This window comes from Saccoglossus kowalevskii, chromosome 17 (assembly GCF_978046115.1).
Source record: "Saccoglossus kowalevskii chromosome 17, keSacKowa6.1, whole genome shotgun sequence".
Classification (NCBI taxonomy): domain Eukaryota; kingdom Metazoa; phylum Hemichordata; class Enteropneusta; family Harrimaniidae; genus Saccoglossus; species Saccoglossus kowalevskii.
In genome coordinates this window covers 2,903,892-2,930,152 of record NC_140657.1, presented here as the reverse complement: position 1 = coordinate 2,930,152, position 26,261 = coordinate 2,903,892, and the positions used below count along the sequence as shown (strand labels likewise).

Genomic DNA, 26,261 nt, shown 5'->3' with positions numbered 1-26,261 from the left:
TTTTGTATCAAGAAATGTGTGAAATTTAATTATTTTACAAATACGAACAAATGAATGATATTTGTTGGCGATGAAAGTTATATGAATTCATAGATGCATATTTAGCGTACGAAGAACCAACGATAAAGCTTACTAAAATTATCATTATATAAAATGTGATCGATACACGAATAATTGCTATTAACACAATAAATTGAAAGCGTCATTCGTGTATCTAATTATTTGATTGATTTGGAATTAGCTTTGCCATCCTTCGAGAAAAAGTTCGATATCTCCTCTCTGTTCCTTCCTTAGTTCACACCTATCACCTTCGTAGCCAGCAGTACATCTGAATAAATAAACAATTAAATCATTAAATAAACAAAATCAGTTCATCAACACTTCAGTCCTCGGTTTAGTTGTATAAGATAATGCAATTTAAAATAACAATGTCGACGAACTGCGTGATGCGTGTATATCAACATTCCTTACTACATTACAAAAATAACCGAGTAAAAGTTGTTCATACAGTTATAGTAATGAAGTTATAATTAATAATGAAGTTGATAAAACAAAGGGATACTCAAATCATTCTGTAATATTTAAATTTATTCATATTCACTTTTGATAAATTACACATTCATATAGGAAATGGTTTACTCACAGACAGTTCTTTGATGGCTGACTCTCAATTCCTTGTAAATAACATGTACCGCCGTTCATACAGTACGCGGCATCTGTGCAGACATGTAGTTGACAGACTTTACCAGCATAACCTTTGATAAAAATAGAACTGTTTTTTAGTTCTAAGTAGAAATGACACAACAAGGTCCCACAATGTGACTATTTATTGTATTGTAGTTGACGAACACAAGGGATCGGAGTATGCACTACATAATGAACCCAGCGCATCACGTTTTGCACGTTATTCATGATACGCGCAGATGAAATGCTTACTATAAACGTTCTCGTACTAACAATTTTATGACGTATACAAAACGCATACGAAAGATATGCATATTAATATTTACGAAACATCTACTAATAATGTATGTTAGGGGGTTTCAGAATACAATAACTTCCGGTATCGTCATTCAATAGCTATGCAAATCAGGACGCGAAGTCCAACAATTATGTAGCTGAACTATTCTTTCCAGTGTCTGTTTGAAACGATGCACATTATCAACATTCTCGAAGCCTACTATGTATAACATAACTTCCGGTATTATGCTAATAACATCATTATAACAAATATGAATATATTACTGAGTATGCATAACAGAATTAAAAAGATTTCTTATTACGCTTGAAAGGAAGCATTACTAATTGCACGTACTGACGTCATACAGCTAATCGGACACACTAGGGAGTCTTTTTATTACTGAATTTCTAATTTCTAAGTAAGTATTACGAATTAAATTGACATGAATATCTCAAACAACAAGACGTAATTATTATAATTACTAGATAGAATTCGGGTAATTGTTGCATGATTCATTTTGTAGTATGTGGAATAGATACAGCAGTGTAGGTCGACCCAGATTTAGCTTATTCAATTAATTGACAGAATGCGTACAATTATCATTACACTTTTACATATATGTAGTGCATTCAATACCTTCTGGACAATTGCAGATGAATCCGTGGATCTCGTTCACACAGGTTGAACCAGACTCGCAAGGAGAACTTGCACAATAATTTATCACTTTAACAGGAAGTTCAGCATCAATATCACGGTACTGGCAAAGAGTTCCAGTGTATCCCGTGGTGCACCTGGTAAAGGGGAATTAAGTTTGTTACCGCCATTTATGTTCAACAATTAAGGTGGGTATTTATTGGTAAACTACAAACGTAGTACAAAGTAAGGTTACAAATATAACCAAATGTATTACTCTTAGTAATACGTGGCGTCACAGTGGCTTCAGTTTTTTACATTGCCCATATGGAATATTTGTTCAACAACAAATCGTGTGTTATACCTGCAAAACAACAATCCAGCCTTGTCATTAGAAAAACATTTGCCACCATTCTCACAGCGGTTCTGTTGACGTGAACACGGACTGATCTCACAGTGGATACCATCGGTATCTGAAACAATTAAAGAATATTAAAGTTGGGAGCAATATGTCGCAATTATATAAGGTAAATTTACAGCGTCCTTCAACAAATAGTGTTTATAATAATATACAGCATGTTTTACCTGGTTGACATGCGCAGGAATATCCATTAACTTCCTTGATGCAAGTACCACTGTTGTAACATGGACTACTGGAACAATAATCAATCATGGCTTCACAGTGATCCCCGGAATATCCCTGCATGCAACGGCAAGTGTAACCATCCATTGTGTCAAGACAGACGCCACAATGCAAACAGGGCTCAGACTCGCATTCATTAATGTCGATTTCACAGAAGCGACCGGTAAAACCGCTTGGACAGGTGCACAGAAAATCCTTCATCTCATTGGTGCATGTGCCACCATTTGCGCAAGGACGATTACGACAGGTGATAAAGCTTTCACACGACCCACCAGTGTAATCTTGCGAACAAACACACGTATAGCCACTTACTTGGTCGACACATATACCATTGTTATGACATGGCCTCTTGGCGCAATCATCGATGTTTCTTTCACAGTATTGACCAGTAAATCCCGGCCCACATCGACAATGGTACCCATCGACCTCATCAATACACATTCCATAGATGCACGGTGCTGATAAGCACTCATCTATGTCAATCTCACATACACGTCCGGTAAATCCTGGGAGACAATTGCACACAAAGTCATAGGGTAAATCGGTGCACAGGCCACCATTAGCACAGGGAATGCGACTACAGTAATGTATAAGTTGCTCACAATTGTTGCCTGTGTGGCCAGGTGTGCAGACACATTTATATTCATTGATATCATCAATACATATACCACCATTAGCACACGGTGAGCTTGAGCATTCATCGATGTTCAACTCGCACCAGTCACCGTGATAACCAGGTAAACACTGACAGAAGTATCCATTTGCACGGTCAATACAAGTAGCACCATTTCTACATGGCTGTGATACGCATTCATCGATGTTGAAGTCACACGTTTTACCGACAAATCCTGGGGGACAGTCACAAATGAAATCGTCTATCCCATCTACACACTGGCCACCATTCTGGCATGGATATAATCCACAATCGTCCACATTGGCTTCACAAAATCTACCCTCAAAGCCATCTTTACAGACACAATGGAATGTGTCTAACTTGTCTAAGCATGCCCCACCGTTCTTACAAGGACTACTAGCACACTCGTTAATATTCATCTCACAGTTTTTACCACCATATCCTGGGAGACATTGACATGTGTAATCGTTTATCTCATCTACACAGAAGCCGTTATTCACACAAGGACCCGATGCACACTCATCAACCTCCTTGCTACATGATTTATCTGTATAACCCGGTAAACAGTGGCAGATATAATCATTTGGACGATCTTCACAGTAACCTCCATTTTGACATGGATTGCCACTGCAGTCATCTATATTCAACTCACACCTGCTCCCTGAATACCCAGGTGGGCAAACACATTGGAATCTGTCCACATCATCCACACATAGGCCGCCATGTATACACGGCTGGCTGACACATTCATTTATGTTGATTTCACAGATTTGTCCTTTAAATCCAGACGGGCAGGTGCATTTGAACCCGATGTTTAAATCTTCGCAAATTCCACCATTTTTACAAGGTTCAGATGCACAATCGTCGATGACAAACTCACAGTCATGACCTTCATAACCTAAAGCACAGGTACAGTGGTAACCCCCAATAGTATCAGTACATGTTCCTCCATTTTCACAAGGTTCATTTTCACACTCATCAATGTCAAGAGCACATCGGAATCCAGTGTAGCCTAATAAGAAAACATATACACATTAGTATACCAAATGGCATTAGTTCATCAGTTGTGTCGCTGTTTTCATGAATATTTATCAATACAAAAGGTTATGAACAAAACACAATTAACTAAAAGTACTCACCAATGCGACAGATACATGTAAAACTATTTATACTGTCCAAGCATGTACCGTGCACGCAAGGATTGCTGGCGCATTCATTAATATTGATGTGGCAATCTTTCCCTGTGAATCCTTCAGAACATAGGCACATATAGTCGTTTGTACTGTCAACACATGTGCCATTATTTCGGCATGGATTTGGTTGACAGTTATCAAAGTTATTGGAACAGATCCTTCCAACAAAACCAGGTCTGCACATGCAAAAAAATCCGTTGACTAAATCCATACAGGTGCCGCCATTCTCACATGGGTTCGGTGAGCAATCGTCAATGTTGATTTCACACAATAAACCCGCAAATCCAATAGGACATTGGCATGTGTAAGCTGCTATTCCATCTAAGCACGTTCCGCCATGCATGCAGGGTGCACTGGAACAGTCATCTATGTTCAACTGGCAATTCTTCCCCGCATAACCTTCAGGACAGATACAGTAATAGTTGTTTACAAGATCCTCGCACGTTCCCCTGTTTCTACAAGGATCTGATACGCAGTCGTTTATATTCACATCACATACAGTCCCAGTGAAACCTACCTCACATATGCATTCAAAGTCATTCACCAGGTCACGACAGACGGAGTTGTTCATGCAAGGATTAGGATCGCAATCATCAATATTTATTTCACAGTTATATCCTGTAAACCCGACCTCACAAATACAACTGTATATGTTGACATCATCCAAGCAATGGCCATCATGTAAACATGGATTACTGTTACACTCGTCTATATCAACATCACAGTCTCTACCAGTGTATCCAGCCTGGCAAAGGCAAGTATAATCACCAACAAGATCCACACACGTACTGTTGAATCTACACTGATTAGTGGCACATTCGTCTATATTGGTGCCGCATGTCTTCCCACCGAATCCTAGCGGACATTGACAGTGGAAATCATTTATCAAATCTACGCACATTCCCCCGTTAAAACATGGGAAAGACATGCATTCATCCTCATCGACTTCACAGTGAATGCCACGGAATCCAGGCTGACAGACGCACTGATACTTGTCGAACCCATCTATGCATGTTGCATTATTTTGACAAGGGCTGCTGATACATTCATCAAGATTCGAATCGCAGTTTCTTCCTGTGAACCCGGTAATGCATTCGCAGCGATAGTCATTCAGTGCATCATAGCAGGCTCCATATCGACAAGGAGAACTTTGACATTCATTAATGTCAATATGACAGTATCTTCCAGTAAACCCATCAACACATTCGCAAGCAAAGTCGTTGACCAAATCAATGCAGGTGCCGTCATGCTGACAAGTGACGTCAGCACATTCATCAACATTAGTTTCACACACATCTCCTGCGAAACCATCAGCGCATGCGCATGTGTAACCATTCAGTTTGTCAATACAAGCTCCTTTATTTAAGCACGGGTTGCTATTACATTCGTTGATGTCAATATCACAGTCTTTTCCTCCCCATCCGGAAGAGCATTCACAGGCGTAATTATTTATCAAATCGGTACACACAGCGTCATTGTGACAGGGCTTGGCTTCACACTCATCAATATCATACTGGCATTTATGCCCCGCGAACCCAGGGTCACAGTCACAGTAAAAAGTTGCAACTAAATCAATGCAGAGACCGCCGTTCAGACAGGGGTTAGGATTACAGTCATCTTCATTTGTTTCACAGTGACTACCATTGAAGCCATCGACACATTGACATACGTAAGTCAAAAACTCAGCTTCACAAGTACCGTCATTCTTACATGGGTTACTGGCACAAACATCGATTCTGGTTTCGCAATTAGCACCAGTGAATCCAGCTGCACACGAACAAATGTACTGTCCGAGTAAATTGAAGCAGGTACCATTATTGGCACACGGACTGCTTTCACATTCATTAATGTCACGAGAACAGTTTTTATCTGCCCAGCCAATGGGACAAAGACACAAATAGTCATTCACCAAATCATAACACTCGGCATTGTTTCTGCACGGCTGATCAGCACATTCATCGATATTGTGTTCGCAATTAATACCATCATAACCTGTTTTAACAAATGTAGAGTGAATTTAATAATTACACATTCTGTGCTATGTTGGAGATCATGGCATAGTATATATTGTTCCTTTATATAAAAATGTTTAAAGTAATCATAATAATAAAGGAGATCACATTAAACGCTCGGAATAAAGTTTTAGAATGACAGCACATAATGTCAACAGTAATGCAAAAACCGGAACGTAAATCTCTTTGCGTATCAACAACAATTAATACGTAAGTAACGACTGACTCGATACCGGGGTGCAACTAAGGAAACGTTATAGAAATATTCAAATATTAGCGTACCTGGCTCACATTGACAGATATATGCATCTAAATGGTCCTCACAATTACCTCCATTCTGACATGGATTACTAATACATTCATTGATATCCTGCTCACAGAATATGCCGGTAAAACCAGCTGAACACGTACAAATAACGGCGTTGACGCCATCTGTGCAATTTGCTCCTAAACATAAAAAAAAAAGGCCAGTTATTGTGTATATGCTATTATGTATATTTATACTGTATAGAATGGTGATTTCTTTAATTCGGGAATGAAAATGTTCTATGAATTTGATTAATTGATCAGATATTATATTTTCATAATTCATTCGACTGTGATCAAGGTATATTAAATATTTAATGAGTATTAACATAATAACATTGCGTGACATTCGACAAACACGATGCTATTTTTTGAGAAAAATGTCACGCTTGATAACGTGTTATACAAATTTGATATAATAATGAATGATGGGCATTTCGACATTGAGCGAAACAAGAGACACACAAATTCAAAATTAATTTGATTTTCGCGGTAGACGTTCGAACCGCGTCTAATCGCTTTACAGGAGATCTTGCAGTGAACGCGAAATCGCCTATTCTATCTTTGATTATAACAAACATGGTCCTTACCATTTAAACACGGACTTATTAAGCACTCATCAATGTTGTGCTCGCATTTAAATCCCTCAAAACCAGGATGACATATACAACTGTAACTGTTGACGTCATCTATACAGGCGCCGCCATTTTGACACGGGTTTGAACTACACTCGTATATGTTGATCTCACACAGGCTACCTGTGAATATAAGTTAATATTACGTCATCAATAGTATAAGCGTGTCTGGAGAGAAAATTGTCGAAAGTATCGTTAAACAAGTAAACTCACCTGCAAAACCTTCTACGCATGCGCATTTATATCTATCCACCTCATCCACACAGCTTCCACCATTTTTACAAGGATTGCTTACACACTCATTAAAATCGACTTCGCAATTCCGTCCAGCATAGCCTAGAAGTAAAACATATATTTGTTAAACAATGTATAATGTAAAGTTGAAGACTGAAGTACCACATAAAACATGTCAATATTTAATTTTGTCCCATGGCTTGAAACTATGCTATTTTTTTAAACTAAAGTCTGCTTCAGATTCTCTCCGGTAGAGAACGTTCGCGCAGTAAACTCATTGACGCGTGGTGGCGTATGTTTCACCGAAACAAGTAGCAGCGCATATAACCCAGTACAGTAAAGCTCATTGTCGCTCTCATTCGCAATGTCTCTGCTTCAAAGTTAAGTGTAGAAAAGTTGTTTTAGCTTCGGCTTCAACGCTATCACGCTATCTGGCAGTGACATCGAACATCGATAGTTAATTTTGTCGTTGGTTCATACAAAGTTGTCCAATCCCGTCCCTCATTTTATGACAATCAAACAAACTCGTTAATTATATGTTACATAATGAAAAGGATCAAACACCACATGCAATGATTCTCACCTGCCAAGCATTCGCAAGTATATAAATTCAGTCCATCAGTGCACGCTCCTCCGTTCAGACAGGGATTACTGTCACACTCATTGATATCAACGTCACATAGATGACCTCCATAACCTCTTTTACATTTGCATGTTACGTAATTGATACCATCAATACACGTCCCATCTATTCAAGAAAACATGGTACAATACAAAGGTGATGCAAATACCAGAGGGGTTCTCCGACTCAATGAATCACTAAGGATACCCCGGCAAAATTCGATTTTTTATCAGTCTTGTTTGTATTAGTCAAAGTAAAAAGTCAAAATTGCCCATATACATGATTTCAATGGAATTAATGTTCACATCAACTGTTTATAGTGGTAGGGGTGTTTTCACGGGTTCTCATATTCATAATTATAAACAATTAAGTGAACGTTTAAAATGTAATTTGGTTCACGGAATACAATAATTTACATGCTTACTGTTAAAACAGGGATGTGACAGACATTCGTCGATATTTATTTCACAATGATCGCCATCAAAGCCAGGTGTACACGAACAGTTGTAAGCGTTGACGTCATCTATGCACTGTCCGTCGTTGTCACATGGATCAGATTCGCATTCATATATGTCTATATCGCATGTATATCCTGTGGAGCAAATAACAACAATTTTAAATTATTGTATTGTATTGTATTGTATTTTCATCTCTGAAATGAAATGGTGACTATAATTATTACTCCATATTGTCAGTGTAATGTTGAGCCGGTGGATTCTCAATTAGAATATGACTTTGAAACAACAAACCTTCATATCCGGGGAAGCAATCACAAGTGAAACCATCAATCTCGTCATAACATATCCCATGTTCACATGGGCTACTGGAACACTCATCGATTTCAACTGTGCAGTTTTCACCTTCAAAACCTAAAAAAAACAGATATTAAAGAAACATTGAAAATATCACATACAAGTATATTTACATCAATCTTGTTTTACCAATACATTTGAACGAAGCACTAACCTGATGCGCATATGCATATATACGAATTGACGTCATCAACACAAGTGCCGTTATTATCACATGGTGACGTCATACAATCATCTATATCGATTTCACAGAACCTGCCAGTGTATCCATCCGCACATTGACAAATCACTGAGTCGATGCCGTCAACACAAATTGCCCCTAAAAATAAATCATTGTAAATACGTCATGTAGTATTGTGCTATTAATATCGTTTTGAATCACTGAACAATAGATTGTGACTACAAAAAAGTTTTAGGAGAAACGATCGAGTTAAAACAGTACCATGACAATAATTATTAGCGTGCTTTAGATTTACAGTTCTTAAGATTATTTGACAATAAGTTACACATAATGCATCCATAAAAACATCATTTACCATTCAGACAGGGTACAGACAGGCATTCGTCGATGTTTACTTCACAGTTTACGCCTGAATATCCAGATAAACATTGACACTGGTATCCATTTATGATATCAATACATCGCCCATTCTGACACGGAGCTGACTCGCATTCATTGACGTCCAATTCACAGTGATTACCTAATTGAACATAGAATAATCATTGTGCAGGTTATAAGGGGTTTGGTATCTTTGGTACTACAATTTTACGAATATATCCTAGTGGTCGCCGAGATCTCGTTGAGGCCGAAAAACTCGCGAGACTTGTTACCCCCCCCCCCAATTAATGTTCCTATTCTCCGCGTCATCGCGGCACTGTTTCTAATACCATGGTTACGTATATCAAGGGAACAATGGACACGACAACGGAAGGAAATGTAACTATATTTAATATATTTTTTTTTTAAATTGTTTAATTATATAATAAATAAACAGCATTGAATGATAGTACAACTTTAAATTTTGAATAAATATGTATCGATACAATCGCTACTAATTTGACAGAGAATCAAATAAGATATGTAATGTACAATTACCTTGCCAACCAGCAAGGCAGACACATGTGTAGTTATTAATACCGTCAATACACCGACCATTATTCAAACACGGGGTGCTTTCACAATCATCGAAATTAATCTTGCAGTTCTTTCCACCGAAACCTTGAAAAAAAAAAGTACGTAAACAGATACAGATGTACATTATCCATGTAATAAACAGTTTTATAATCGTTTTATATTAACTCAGAATTGACTAATAATTAATGAGAGTTTAACCCTTACCAGGAGAACACTGGCATCTGTAATTGTCAATAAGATCGTGGCATATACCACCATTTGCACACGGAAAACTACTGCATTCGTTGATGTCCGTATGGCAGTATCGCCCCTCGTAGCCAGCTGCGCAACCACATACCACGCCATCTACGATATCGTAGCAGGTACCACCTATCAAGCGCAATAATTATCAATAATAATTGTCCTGTTGTTGAGATACATATTTCACAATTTAACAAAAGGAAATGAAAAAAACACTAAATGTCAGCTAATATGTTCGAACTCTGTATGAGTATATACAACCAAGACAACATAGCGTGTTATAGAGTTTATACAACCGAGAAATGAATAGCGTGACTATTATATGTACGCTATAAGTCGCAGAACGTGTTTGGTGCATACGTTACACATACTGTCATTGAATCTTGATAGAAGTGCTTACTAATTTCACGCATTTCGTAGAAATCACTATCTCTTGCAGGGCGTTTCGCGCTTGACACTTGGGCACGACTATCGTGTTACTATAGTAAGCACCATTGGCGCGCGCGCATGACAAGCGTTCCTGCTGTGGGAGTTCTAAAAATGGTAACGTATTCTGTCCTCGTTTGTAATTAATCACGCTGTACAAATACAGGATATAATAGTCCACCAGTGAGCTTACCATTTGAACACGGGTTAGGGTTACACTCATTGATATTAATTTCACAGTGTGTTCCATTGAATCCCTTAACACATTCACAGCCATAACCACCAATGAAGTCTATACACGTTCCACCATTGTTACAAGGAGATGATTGGCATTCATCAATGTTGATTTCACAGCGAGGCCCTATGACGTATATATGCATATAACAGAATAGAAACACTATATAATATCGATGTTCCGCGTGCGACATGGATGGTGTAGTAGGATGGTCCCGATAGGGAGTTTAACGTTACAAATTTATCTGAAGTGCATATCATGGCATTCTTTTAAAAAATAACACTTACAAAACATGTATAGAAGTTTAAAATACGTATGTATGAAAGACTTCACAGTGGACCTACCTAGACATCCATTTGGACATTTACATGTGTAATTAGCAACGCCGTCTATGCATTCACCATTATTCAAACACGGATGACTCAAGCAATCGTCAGTATTAATCTCACATAATTCGCCCTCAAATCCTGTAGAAACACACACCTCGTTTATTTATAAGATATAATGTCGCTAACACTGCGTAATATAATTGTGTATGTTCAATGTTATAATCGTGTTGTAAATAAATAGAAAGCGGCAATGCACATATCATTGTCTACAGGTGAGTTATGAATATTGCATATAATTCTGCATTTAATCATGCAGTTTGACAATAATGATTATAATTAAACTGCGAGTATATTTAGACTTTAATAGTTAGTGAAATTCAAGTGCCGTAAACTTAAATATTCACACATTCCGTCCAATTAAGTGAACATAGTGTATGCTTGTGTCGCATGCGTACCCAGTTCACAGATGCAGTAATAGCTTGCCACGTGGTCCAAACACGATCCGCCATTTTGACAGGGGTTAGAATCACATTCGTTGATGTCATTCTCACAGAAGGAACCATTATAACCAGCGACACACTGACAAATGACGGCGTTCACAGAATCGATACAGGTCGCACCTAGGTATGAGAGAAAAATAATAATCAGTGTAGCGCAAATCTGTCATGTAAAAGTTAGAAAGTTTGATAAATACAGAGATAAATATAAAAAACTGTGCAATAAAGTCACTACTACTCACCGTGTTCACAGGGTGAATTCCAGAGTTCACATTCGTTTACGTTCTTTTCACAGTGAACACCTTCGAAACCAGGTGCGCATCGACAGTTGTACGAATTGACGTCGTCATGGCATGTTCCATCATTTTGACAAGGACTGGAAGCACACTCCTGGATATTTTCTTCGCAGTTCAAACCTAAAGATAATCATTAATTAATTTACGTTTCTAAGTGAGTAATTTTCGAGTTGTGGCATTCCAAAAGTAGGCGAGGTTTCTCAAATATGGGCGTTGTAATTTTTGTAACTCGATGTTTTCTTAACTCGATGTTCGTAACTCGATGTCCGTAACTCGCACAATTCATCATCTCTACAGAATACACGTGTGAAAAAATACAAACCGAGGTTACCTGAATATCCATCGGGACACTTGCAAAGATATTTGTTGACGTTGTCATAACACGTGCCGCCATGTTCACAAGGAGAACTTCTACATTCGTTGATGTCAATTTCACAACTCTTGCCCTCAAAACCTATCATTTAATAAAATATTATAACAGCGAATCATCCAAACATTTTCAGCATACACTGTAACAGTATTTGCCTAGAATACTGCAAGAACGCATTCAATGCCTAGACATTGTATAGTTGGTGATAATGTATTGAATGATATATACAATATACATGATCACCTTTTGCAGTTAACCTTAATGAAATTATACCATGTATATATATATAGAAGGCACAAAGTAACTTACCAGGTTGACATTCACATCTATATGTATCTTCAGATCTGTAGCAAAATGCATTGTTTTTGCATGGGTTGCCGTAGCACACATCCTTGAGTTCACAGAACTGACCACTGTAACCAGGGCGACACGTGCACTGCACGGAGTTCATCCCATCTATGCAAATGGCACCTGTAAGCAACATCCAATGCATATGTATGATGGAAAGGGTAATGACTATGTATAATTCGGTGTAGTATTTAATGTGGCTGAGGTACATGAGTGGAGATGTTTATGAGTGGCAAGCTCCAATATAGATACAGCTACCCGGCTGAGCTGTCTAACATTTGACTCTTTCTTACTATTTGAGTATGTCATGTACAGCCGATAAAACTCACCATTTCTGCATGGATGTGATGAACATTCGTCGATATTTATCTCACAATTGGGTCCCGCAAAACCCGGCGGGCATGCGCATTCGTATCGGTTGAAACTATCCTTGCAAGTACCGTCATTCAGACATGGACTTGAATCACACTCATCAAGATTCACCTCGCAGTTATAACCTGTAATAAGAGGCTAAGTTGTGATACTGTAACAATGAAGTTTCAAAATAAACGCAAAATGTTAGCATATTAGAGTTGTGTACACTAATATTCACAACATCTTCGAGGGAATTGCACGGGTGTCCGACCTTGTAATCCAGGGCCGCACACACACGAGTAACCATTTATGTCGTCAACACATCTTCCTCCATGTCTACACGGACTGCTCTGACATTCATTGATGTCTATTTCACACTGCTGACCAGTGAAACCTAAAAGGTGAATATACACTTTATATAAGTATACACAGACGCTTTTTACTCGCAAACGCAGAAATTAACCAAACAAACGCAATCGCGCGTATTTTTGTTTGTTCCAGTGACCTAAGCGACCAATTCCGTGTGCAAGGTACTCTGCTCCGTTGTATCAGTAACGTGCTTGCTCGTATTATACAATGGCCATATTATAGATCAACTTTGTTTCAACGATATGCCAAGAAATAAAATCGAATATATAGCTGAAAGGAACTTGGTCATATAACAAATGAATACCAGACAGATTGTTACAATTGTTTTACTATATCAAGTAATTGACACATGAATTATAGCGGTCGGACCGATAAATGTTATATATTGTAGCCGATATTTGGTATTGTAGTGTAAATTATGGCATAGTTTATTCATGCTTTAATAGAAAACTAGCCTCACCGGATATACATTGGCATATGTAGTGGTCTTCTTCCTCTTGGCAGGTTCCGCCATTCTGACACGGATCACCATAACACACTTGTCGAATCTCACATAGACTTCCACTGAAGCCGGGTCTGCATGTACAAATAACCGAATTGATATCATCTATACATGTAGCACCTATAGTATGAATGAGGCGGAGACGAAGCGATTATTGATCAAAACACATTCATAGAAAATTATATTAATGATTACCAATAGCAGCACACGTTTTATTTGAGATATATTTCTGCTAATTGAAAATATTGAACTTAGTATTAGAGTATTTTGAGCAGTTGGATGTAACGCGTAAATACTCTGCAGAACTTCTTTGACAGTCTCAATGGCGATGCTGATGGATTCCACCTGGAATACGATGACGGTTTTCATAAATGCGTTTTAGAATTAACGAGCGTATCACAGTATCAATACTTGCCATTCCGACAAGGGTTCGACAGGCATTCGTCCACGTTTATCTGGCAGACGAATCCACTGTAACCAGGCAAGCAATCACAGTCAAAGCGATTGAAACCATCTCTACATGTGCCACCATTTTGACATGGATCTGAATCACATTCCTGGATATTCGTCTGACAACGAAGACCTGGAATGAAAGTATGTATGAGAAAATGTAAAGGTATGTGACTCAAATAACAAATAAAATAAAATAAAATAGAATTCGGTCTTACAAATTGTAATAGTAAAATATATGATACGTAGACTTAGCCAGTGTTGTCTATTGTGCAGGACATACTATTTGTTATTATCACATCCTACACTTGTATACATTACCTTATTTAGTTTGTTTACGTGTTTTCAATAAAAAAATTGTTATGGGAGTGTATAAATGGCAAAAGTTGAGTTACGGTAAAAATCGTTTGCGTTGTTTTCGCCTAGACCCAATTTTATGGCTTGTATGCATATATGGTATGTATGTATGCAAGTCTAACCACATTCATCAACATTCTTCATACCCCAGGTACGCTAGCCGCGATCTAAAATCTCCAACTATTATGCCTCTCAATCAAAATATAAAAACCTAGAACTATTAGAATTACCTCTCAATACATGTGCGCATGAGTAGAACTAGTATAATTACCTTTCAACCCGGGTGCATAAACCTAATAACAACTCAATCCAGATACACAAGCATATAACTACTATAATTACCTCCCAATCCTGGAGCACAGGTACAGCTAAAGCTGCCAATATGGTTTTGACACACGCCGCCGTTAAGACAGGGATTGCTTTCACACTCATCGATGTCATTTTCACAGTGTTGTCCATCATAACCTAAATACAGTATGATTATTATAGTTAGAATAATGATTAAATCTGGAAACACTATTCAATAGGGAGCACTACTACAATCTACCGATCTCTGCATATTTCAGTTAAATTTGTAACCTTACCTGTTGGGCAGCGACATATATATTGCTCGGCATGGGATAAACAGATGCCACCATTCTGACAAGGTTTTAATATACATGGATCAGATATTATCTCGCACAGCTTTCCAGTATATCCACGTGGGCATATGCAGAAAAATGAGAAGTCGTTACTGAGCGCTGTCATGCACGTCCCACCTGTAGACAAATGACAAATGACTTCAAAATTAAGAAATATATTATTTTTACTAGATATAATACATATGTGTACATATTTATACGTAACTGAGGTGTAAATGTAGTCTGTGCTGGTGATTACCGTTTGTACATGGAGCTGAGAAACAATAGTCCACTTTCTCGCAATGGTTTCCACTGAAACCGCCTTGACATGCGCAGTTGTATCCGTCAATTTCATCTAAACAGACGCCACCATTTTGACAGGGATTTGGATTACATTCGTCCACATTTATCTGGCATATGTCTCCTGTGATAAAAGTATATTTAATTAAAATACTATGATTTTATGCAAATACTAAACAGTGATTAGTTATTCTATAAATTGTACAATCAGTATGATAAGAGATTCAATTTGTACGGCACGAAATGGTGCATTTAGCCTGTCTGGATACACTATTTTACAAACGAATGAATACCCGTACCGACCAATGATTTATTGTAATTATTTCTTTACGTACCTTCGAACCCTACCAGACACTCACAATTAAATGTTCCCATTGCATTTGTACAGCGCCCTCCGTTTAAACAAGGATCTTGCGCACACTCGTCCATGTCCTTTTCACAGTTAGTACCTTCATAGCCTAGTAATTAACAAAAGTGAGAAGCAACTTATTAGCGCCCTCTGGTGATCACCGATGTACGTTGATATTGTTTTGATTTTTATAGAGATTAGCTGCATTTTATAGAGTTATCTATTGAAACGACATTGCGTATTCCCGTCTACGTCATTTTATCGCCACAATCACGGTAGCGTTTTTATTTTAGCATCTCGAGACGAAGGCGGAATTAAAAAAATGAATGCGCAAAAAGAATCAAAGAGAACATCCCACAGGGATGAATAACAGGAAAAAGATCTCCATGCCTATTTTATACGGAAAACAATAATAGAATAAACAAATATAGTGAATTCATGATTGAAAAATACAGCACAAGACTAAGTGAAGGAAAGACATATTTTTTTGCCATCACAACCAAGAGTTTCTATTGGTCCATTCTTTAGTGCCAGTATCACAGCAGCGGTAGCTATGATTTTGAACATTTTGTTTTGTTTTTATATAACCACATAACAATGTTTAGACACAATTACATGAGCAAAGTGACCTTACAAAAAATCTAATTCACATAACATGCGATATGACAACCTAGGGTCAAACATTATGACGCACGACGCGCTCTGTTACGGGAATCGATACATAAATTTATCTGTGAGAAGACCCGGGTATAATCCGTCAGGGAGATTCTTAAGATGGCGACGTACAACTTGAAATTTCGCCTAGGCCACCAGTAATTTTTCACGGCTCGCTTGACAAACCTAGTTTTCGATAGAGTTTGGCCGCTAGATTCCGGGACGCAACCCAACGGCCATGTTTTTCAATTGAAAGTGATTTAATGTGAAACATCGGTACATAACAAATGTGTTATGTTTTCAGTGACACATTTCAGCGAAGGTTGTCAAAGAATGACAATAATGACACAGAGAATATTTTTTTTAAATAAAAAGAGTTATTGTTCCAGCTATCATTGGCGCTTTAACTAAAACGATAACAGTCATGTCAATATTAGAATAAAATATATATGATTATCCTACCGTCTGCGCAATCGCACATGTATTGGTCACCACGTGACAAGCAAATGGCTCCATTTTGGCAAGGTTCTAACACGCACGGATCTGTAATGACTTCACATAGGTCACCACTGTAACCCAGGCGACACAGACAAAATATAAGTGACGACGATCCACTAGCTGACATGCACGTTCCACCTAGTGAAAAAAATAACGACTATACAGTAACATGATCTGTAAATTGCTAAACTCAAAATGTTCAATGCTATTTTGAACGAATGTCACGTAGTGGTTTATACTTATAAGTACTTCTGGTCGTCTTAAATATGTGCATGTTACAGCTGTTCAGAGTAACTCGAAAATTATAAGTGACAAATGACATTACCGTTTTGACAAGGTTCCGACAGACATAAATCAACCAGAGTCGCGCAATTGTGTCCACTGTATCGTTCTTGACATGCGCAGTCGTATCTATTAATGCCATCAATGCAGACTCCATTATTTAGACAAGGAGTCGATGCGCATTCATCGATGTTAATTTCACACACTTGACCTGTAAAAAGGTAATACGTATGCTGAACTAAAAGTGGATGTACGGACAAGTAACATTGGGCGTTCGTAACATCGAGCGGCATGAACACGAGATAGTGCTCCGTGATAGTGTATATATATGATAACACTAATTCAACATTTTGAATTCACTAAGACAAACAATTCCTATTCCTGTAACCCGGGTATTCACAAGTAATCCATTGCATTTACGTGGCGACTTCCTTAGCAGTGAAGTCACGAAAATGTAATTTTATATCTTTTGCACTTGAACTAAGGGTCAGCTCAAAATTAATTAGAGTGGCATGTGTTACCATAGTGACATCACGTACGCATATTTGATTCACAAAATGGGGAAACTGTATTTTTTGTACATTGTACAAGCTAACCACTTTGCCACATATCAGGTAATCTACTCACCCATTGCAAAATAAGAGACTTTCTAAATATGTACGAATATTTGTAGGGAATCTGTAGTTGATAATTTATCTTGTTCAAAGAATGCGTAACATAACAATTATATATGTATACGCACCTCCATATCCGGGAATACAATTGCAAACAAATCTACCAATTTCATTTTGACAAACACCACCATTCAAGCATGGAGCACTGTCGCATTCATTCGCGTCAATCTCACAGTGCTGCCCCGTAAAACCTGGTAAGGAAATAAAACATAGGACGAATACGTTTCGTATATATATCACAATAGATACGCAACAGATATAAAAACTTGTTCCTTTGTATTCAATATCAAAAATAATTCAAAGTGTTATAAATACATGTACTAGTAATATCGAATATTTGTTAAATGCATGATTGTCAATTATTAAATATTATATATAATTATTCACAGCCATTTCAATCAAATATAATCAAATCTATACGCAAAATATAACATACAGTCATGTCACGAAGTACCATCACTGTGACTGCACTACATACATTCACACCATTTGTTAATTAACATACCTGATATCAATTTCAAAAACTCACACATATGCAAATCAATTATGTTTCATTCGAGAAAAAACATTGGCGTTTTCCGAAAATAAAAAGAAACATGTTGAGAAAAAAATAACAAATAACCGGTTCCCAATATATATACATTGTTGTTAGGCCCGCTATTGCAGTACTTGTTACATTCACTGTTTTCAAATTCATTATGAAACCTACTGTATCGTAGTAATTACCTGGTGGACATCGACACATATATTGTCCTTCACGTGACAAACACAGTCCACCATTTTGACAAGGCTCGGCATCACACGGGTCGACAATGTGTTCACACAAATTGCCTGTATAACCCCTGGGACACCGACACATAAAAGGTTGATTTGGATTTCCAACAGGAGTACATATTCCACCTAGAAATAACCAAATTATGAAATAGGTGCATATAAATGCACTTACAATGTGAAATACTGAAGTCAGATATACATCAGAAAATTACGACACATGTGTGTAATTGTTATGGTAAAGTTCAGGGGTGGATAACAAGAGGCGAACTGGTGTACACTATAACAGATGACTGTATTGAAACTCCTTGTGTGATGTGTCAAAGCACCCACTTAGGTACCCAAGTTTACATTCCTTGCATTTTGGCGGAAAGTGACTTTGGCCTTGTACATGATTGGGTAATATGGAGACGAGCTGATAGGTAAATAACTATTAATGAGGTTGTTTTATTGGCTAAAATTAACGTACTATGATTGGCTAAATTATTTGTAAGCAGAATCCTAAATCGACATCAAGCTCGGCTAGTTATATTTCCGATAACATAATTCCAACTCAGTATCAACATAATGAGACGTGATCATACGTATACGAGTTTTATGCTGTTTGACAGTGAATATCAACCTACACGCTACACGCTGATTTGCGTCATCCAGCTGTTCCTGCATAATTACCTGTGGATTCTTTTCCGTGCAGGTATTCAACACAAAACTCGTGTAGGCTAAGATTTGCATAATTTATATTGTAAATAATAATATCTGTTCGGTGCGTATGAATAAAAACAAATGAATTACCGTTCCGACAAGGGTTTTGTGAGCAGTAATCAACAAGTCGCTCACAGCTGCCACCGTCAAACCCATCTTGACATGCGCATTCGTAGCGATTAATTCCATCAATACACAGACCGCCATTACGACATGGATTAGATAAACACTCGTTGATGTTCGTTTCACATCTAAGTCCTGAAATATTACGGTACGATAAAGGGATACACACTTTCAACTGTGTTTATGATAAATGCTGTATATTATATATGATCACCAAAGATTGTGCTTCTGCCAACGTAGAAACGTGTTGCAATATTTGACTTATAGCAACTTATAGTAAAACACGTGAAATACTGAGGGAGACGCAGCTAGTCTTAGTAAATTATACTAAAATTACTCACATACTTTACTGCGAGAGAATATATCGTTTTCATTGATTAGTTTAGTCTAGCAATGACATAGATAGCAATTTGTTTGCCCATCATGAGCTGAAACTTCAGGCAGGTATTCTATTAACTCGAGATAAATCCACCTACAAAGTGATACGTAATAATGTCTAAATATCATACCCATAAAACCAGGTGGACACTGACACCGAAATTCAACGCCATGCTCCGTGCACCTTCCCCCATGCTGACACGGACCAGACACACACGGCCTAATTAGCAGCGTTTCACAGTTTTGTCCCGTGTAGCCTGGTCGGCAGTCGCATCTAAATCCGTTGACCAAATCCTGAAAGTAGTTAAATTATGCAACATTTACAAGAAACACATGTTCTAGCCAACACATATTGTATGCACTGATTGACCAAAATGAAACATAACAGTTTCGCGACACTGTCCTCACTATAAACCGCACACTGTCCTCACTGTCAAATCCTTGCCAGACAATTTGATTTATCATACAGCATTTCTGGCTAACTGACAAAATAACACATATGTATAAAAAGTATGTGTGATATGGTTGATTATTGATATATTCTGAATATAAAAATAAAATAAATAGATAAAGTACCTATAATTCATTGATAATACACTGTATAATAATCACAAGCTGTAATCAATATGATTTTTTGGGATATGTATTCAACCACATTATTTACACTATCCGAGCAAAGAATTAACAAATCAATATTTTCACATTTTTAATTTAGGTTTAACGTACCACGCAGCTACCTCCATTCTGACACAGTCCGGGACTACAGTCATTTATGTCTGTCGGTAGAAATAAAATAAGATCATTGCTTGACGTCGCTTGCAAAAGTGTGTACATAGTTGATTGATCATTCGGGGTAGCGAGAGTAAACTTGGACGCAAATGACGTCAAAGGTACACTGCCACATACACAGATCTCTAGATTAGAAATTAATAAATATTTGTGATTTAAATGCGGCCGTATATTGACTATGATAGATTCACTGTAATCTCATTTATTTTTGACAACTAATAATGAATATAATTATTAAGCCTGAAAAAGCTGGTCTGTTGCCGTTTTCAGGTAAAATAAACTTTATCACTTTAGCAGAATATATTCTAGCAGTAAGTGACTTTCTTGAATAATACATAAACATGTGAACGCCAAAAGAGGGTGACTGGTTTTATGTAGGCAACCATGTGCTCTAACCTATACATTAAACATGAAAGCACATGTCCGAATCATCTTATCGCTCTGAGAGTGATGCAAAATAGTCAACGTACTTGTTGCGCAGTTCCTCCCTCCGTAGCCTATTCTACATTGACACCTATAGTCTTGAAATAAATCAACACACTGTCCAGTTGAAAACCTTGGATGGCACGGGTTGCTGTCACATTGGTTGATATCTGCAACAAACGTAGTTCATGAGTGGTTATATCTGAAGAAAGATTATACCCGAAATGTCCAGCTATATTACATTGCTAAGTTAAACATTGAGTTTTGTACGTTTAGTGTTACTTAATTCTGGGTACTTAATGCTCCCGCAAATCGACTGTCAGTGTCGCGTATAGATGAATAAGTAGAGCTCACCTGTATACTTCTCCCAAAATTCCTCCTGTAAAGGTTAAAAATATTAATTAATTAATCAGGTATATTTCGGATTACATATTTTTGTATCCAAAGTAATTGAATGTGTTTTCATCTTTCTAGACAAGTTACGCGCCTCCACCACAGAATCTCGTACACAATTGCTTTGTCATCAAATATAACACTGTGGTGAATATATGGTAACAGGGGAAACATAATAACAGACCGTCTATTACACATAAATTAGTTTAACACAACTTGACGTTGAAACATACATAAGTGATGTTTAGTACGAAACAGCTTTATTTCAGAACTCTCAATTAGCGAATAGGCGTAGTATATTTTGAATTCTATAGCAATATCGTTTCGTGTGCTCTCATACTATCGAGAGGAAATTCAGCTTAATATACTAGATACATTTATATTAGGTTTACAAGTTTATACAATTTGAAAGTTAATACAAATACAATCCCCAATTCAACAATTTGAAATGTAAAGTTCAAATATCAGTCTTCATAGACACTGCGAACAGAAAACGCTATCGCTTCATTATTCTAACGTCGGATATTGATAAGATGGTATGTTATTATAAACTTATACGCGGTGTCATAATGGCTGTAACTTACTGTTCTGATGTTATCTTCGAAGACTTCACTGGCTTCTTCGTAACTGCACTTCTCTTCCAGGCATTCACGTTCCAAATTCGCTGACACATGGGCAAATTCCTCTGTACGGAAACGCGAATTTGCACGTCTCACTCTGTTCAGGAACCCGCTCGCTTGTGTTTTAGTCAAGAATACACTTCCTATGATGTGAATGTATATGACAGGTTAGACAACACGACGTTATTTAGAATGCCGGCAGTTACTTTATTTACACTTAGAATTGATGTCATTAGTCAGTTATTGCCCTTTGACATGGCTAGAAGTAAACTGAACGTCTTCTGTCAGCAACATACCCTGTAAACCAAAGTATCTAATTTCAGCTGTAGTTTGTGTAAAGTATAGCATTTAATTCGCCATAGTAACCGGATGGCATAACGCTGTAAATGAACTACGTTGCTTCGCCGTTAGCTTCAACTAAAGTCTAGAACGATTTTCCTAACCTCGATTTCACATTAAATGTTACACTGATCTTGATGAGAATTGGATTACCAGACTTACACATAAACACGTATAAATCATGTACCTTGCATGAGATCAAGTGCATTTCAAAGATATACACAACAAGGATACTTACCTCTGAAGTTACTTTGATGTGCAAGGGGAGGCGATTCTATTGGATCATTCAATGGGGAATTCGATACCTATATAATGAGATTGAAAGAGCAACCTTAACAATCACACACGCCTAAACTTTGATAATCGCAATAGAAGTTAACAAATTTGCGTTATATTAGTGTTATGATATTGTATAATACATACAATACATAATAATACAATACATAATACATAATACATAATATAATGTATAGTATAATATAATACAATACATAATACATAATAATACAATATCATAACACTAATATAACGCAAATTTGTATTATAATGTTCCAATGTATGTATCAATTTACGGAGAGTATAGATACGTGGCTAATGCTGGGGCACATGTGGTCGTTTGTTCAAAACATTCAATATTTACGTTTCAAACACTGTGCAAATAATATTTGTTCTAATTTGACATAACTTGTATCACGGTTACTTTTTTAGTAACCGTACTTGTAAAGATATATCAAGTAACTCACATGCATAAAGCCTTGAATCAAAAGCAAACAAATCGAAAGATGCTTGTGGTCTGTAATCCGGACTTCCATTTCCAATAGATACCTGAGATAAGAAAGTGCAAATAAATAATAGACTATTTACGGGTTTATATGTCACGTGGTATGTTTGTCCAAATATATCATTTCTATTTTAAAATGTAATAATATGCTGTTATTCTAATAGCGTAAAAGTAATTGCAATGTAATTATATGACTACAACACTTATTATTATTGTTAATATAATACATAAGAAATCATTATCACAGCGTACACTAGCGGAGCTACCGTGGCACAATTCAGCGTATTATTGCTGGGAAATCGAATCTTCCAATTATGCCAAAGCGTGGGTAAATACGGATTCCAGCCGCGAGGGAAGATGTAATCTTCTTTCCGCTCTGACAATATTTTATAAATGCCACAAAGTACTATATATTTAAGTGTAATGCAGCGTGGAATATGTAATAATCACCGCTAGGTATGCATACGATGTGATTAATTTGAGATCATTAAGGTTATTTTGAACACCCACATTATTATTCGGAAAACAGGATGTCTTTATCTAAAATATTAACTCAATGATTTATTTCTACACATCGACACTTCTTGTAAAAAAAGAGTGCACGTAAGTGTGTATGTTATCAATCAGTGCATTAGATGATGAAATGCACTGACGTTAAAGTTTACATCGAGTGTATACTGTAATTTATCAAAGCATGTTATCATGACCTATGTTTATTGACATTTAGGCCTTGACTTTTGCTGATGTCTCAAGTCAAACAACAGTACGTTTGTTTATAGATGAAATCCACAAACGACTCGGAGCTCAACGATTACGAGGCGTGTATGATTAAAGTTTAAGTAAAGGGTTTAAACCGAAATGTGTGATTGAAATTGAACTCATGTCTGTATATTAGTTCTTCCCTATAGTGTGAGATACTAAAAGGCGATTTTTGAATCTATTTTAAAATCCGCTAAAAACAAAATACGCGACGAGCTGGCCTATGTTTACTGGTAGGTTATGGTGTTTATTGTATACCAAAATATCACTCAAAAATAAAAGAAAATGTGTGCAAATTTTGAGGTGACAATTTGTAACGGAGCACATTAAATCGGATTGTATAATTGATGCTAGAGAACTGCGTAAGGGCGACCAGCTGTTGTTGTTGCATATCGCTTCTCTGGTCATGGACAGTGTGTAACACAATCTGACTAGTTAGTATTCGTTTATGGCATTCCACATTTGACGGTTGTGCTCAGTGGTTTTAGTGTATTGTGAGTAAGTGAGTAGTGCCAAGCACAATGACCCCAATAAATAATACCCGCTACAACGCAATGTTTGTATGAACCTCATCACAGATGTACACACACTTCCACACAATTCAGGTCATTGACAGATACTTGCACGTACATAATCAAAACATGCAATACTTATAATTACCATTCTAATAGATATCAAGTCCAATTTCATGCATTTCACATTTCACAAGCTATTTTATGATCGTGAAATATATGACCTATTCTGTGGATGGGGTTATCAATTTCCGATTCAACTCAATAAAAGTACGTTTCATGACAAGATGTTGGCCATGTTATGCACGGCTTGGTGGTGCAGTGATACAGAGATAAGAAAGTTTTCACTTATATCACTTAGAAGTTTACGATATTACTATGAAAGTATTTGTATAACACACTACCACATAACACAGCATGACCAGTACGTGAATCGCGTATCGTGTACATTACATACAAATAGAAAAAAACAGATATAGTTGCAAAAAATCAATATCTGATATACTAATTTAGTTTTGGCCGATAACATATGTTTTTCTATATTTGGTGAATTATTATATAATCAGACAGATTGATGATTTTGTGATCATTTGAGGGACCAGGGTTCTAATATATATTTGTATGTCTGTTGGCCGCAATTTATTTCATTTTTTTTTCAATTTGTTACAAGGTTACAACTGAACACCATATAAAAAGACACAAACCCTAAGAAAAGTTAGAGCTCCAGTCAATATTTTCACATATGTGCTTCCCGGTATATCGAGAATCGTTGTCACATTTGAAACCCACTAAGTTATTTGGTATGTACACTGTTAACAGTGTTACGGGGTTGCATAACAGTAACAGTTGTCAACCAGTATAAATCCGAGATATGAACAAATGATAGAGAAAAGTAAATATACCAAAAACTATTTGTCATTTTACATGACATTTTAGAATGTTGTTTTCTTCGAAACAAAATATGAAAAAGGGACTGTTTCAAACTTTGTCTCACCTCTACCGCCCCTAACAGTTAGAATGAACTTTTCAAAATGTGTGTTGTTGTTTTTTTCTCATTGAAAATATATGCAAATGATATTCTGTAACTAGAACGAAGAAGTCTACCACTCTACTGATTTACTGTCACGGCGCTTGATAAATAAACAGACAAATAGTTAAATCAGTCTGATCTCTTCAATCCGATTAAAACCAATTGATCACTCATATTGAATCATGATTTAAGTACACTTCAGTGGTTTAGAATGTGCTCATAGCAGAAGCTAGTCACGAACATACGTTCAAGTTTGTCACGTGTGTGAATTACACCAAACATGTATCCAGATTTGAAGGTTACGTATCTAACCATGAACCGATTTCATGAATCATGTTTATATATCGTACGCATTTTGTACACAGAAACGTATATGAGTAGGCAAATTACTCATGCGTGAATTGCAGATGAAAGTTATTAAAGTACATTTCATGAAGAAAATGTCATTATTTTTAACTTTTATAGCTTTTAATGCTTATGAAGCGCGTGTTGATGACACATACGGTATCACGTGATATCGAGTGTGACACGCCCTTTTCTGGAGGGATATTAGTAATATCGATTGTAGCATTATATGTGACAATTTAGTCCAGTTTAGCTCACTTACCTACACTATTACGTGGAGCTTGGGCTTCCGCGTGTCTGCTGCAATTCCCGCTGTGAAGAAATCC

The 26,261-nt window shown here is 37.0% G+C and overlaps 1 protein-coding gene across 1 annotated transcript; it reads right to left on the bottom strand.

Moving 5' to 3' along the window:
• LOC100367744 (uncharacterized) lies at nucleotides 1-26,261 on the bottom strand. The gene is made up of 43 exons (XM_078013657.1): nucleotides 26,198-26,261; nucleotides 23,252-23,333; nucleotides 22,747-22,813; nucleotides 22,134-22,312; nucleotides 21,511-21,535; nucleotides 21,204-21,326; nucleotides 20,671-20,720; nucleotides 20,076-20,238; nucleotides 19,534-19,701; nucleotides 18,697-18,870; nucleotides 18,039-18,161; nucleotides 17,340-17,507; nucleotides 16,979-17,152; nucleotides 15,849-15,971; nucleotides 15,473-15,637; nucleotides 15,178-15,351; nucleotides 14,936-15,058; nucleotides 14,202-14,369; nucleotides 13,745-13,906; nucleotides 13,187-13,309; nucleotides 12,891-13,058; nucleotides 12,523-12,684; nucleotides 12,175-12,297; nucleotides 11,790-11,963; nucleotides 11,506-11,670; nucleotides 11,066-11,188; nucleotides 10,680-10,847; nucleotides 10,025-10,189; nucleotides 9,782-9,904; nucleotides 9,222-9,386; nucleotides 8,840-9,004; nucleotides 8,623-8,742; nucleotides 8,298-8,465; nucleotides 7,835-7,999; nucleotides 7,231-7,353; nucleotides 6,973-7,140; nucleotides 6,359-6,523; nucleotides 4,011-6,056; nucleotides 2,180-3,883; nucleotides 1,959-2,067; nucleotides 1,598-1,752; nucleotides 644-755; nucleotides 1-328 (listed from the first exon to the last, which is right to left on the bottom strand). Exons 2-43 carry the CDS (start codon nucleotides 23,318-23,320, stop codon nucleotides 238-240), a joined length of 9,348 nt encoding a protein of 3,115 aa, XP_077869783.1. The 5' UTR covers nucleotides 23,321-23,333; nucleotides 26,198-26,261; the 3' UTR covers nucleotides 1-237.

Bases quoted from the DNA above. Each gene is read 5' to 3' on its own strand.
- LOC100367744 (XM_078013657.1), bottom strand. From the start codon at position 23,320: ATGGAAGTCCGGATTACAGACCACAAGCATCTTTCGATTTGTTTGCTT. The intron at 12,685-12,890 runs GTGAGTTTTATC...TGTTGCTTACAG, and splicing joins ATCACATCCATGCAGAAATG to GTGCCATTTGCATAGATGGG. The intron at 8,000-8,297 runs GTAAGCATGTAA...TTTCTTGAATAG, and splicing joins GTCACATCCCTGTTTTAACA to ATGGGACGTGTATTGATGGT.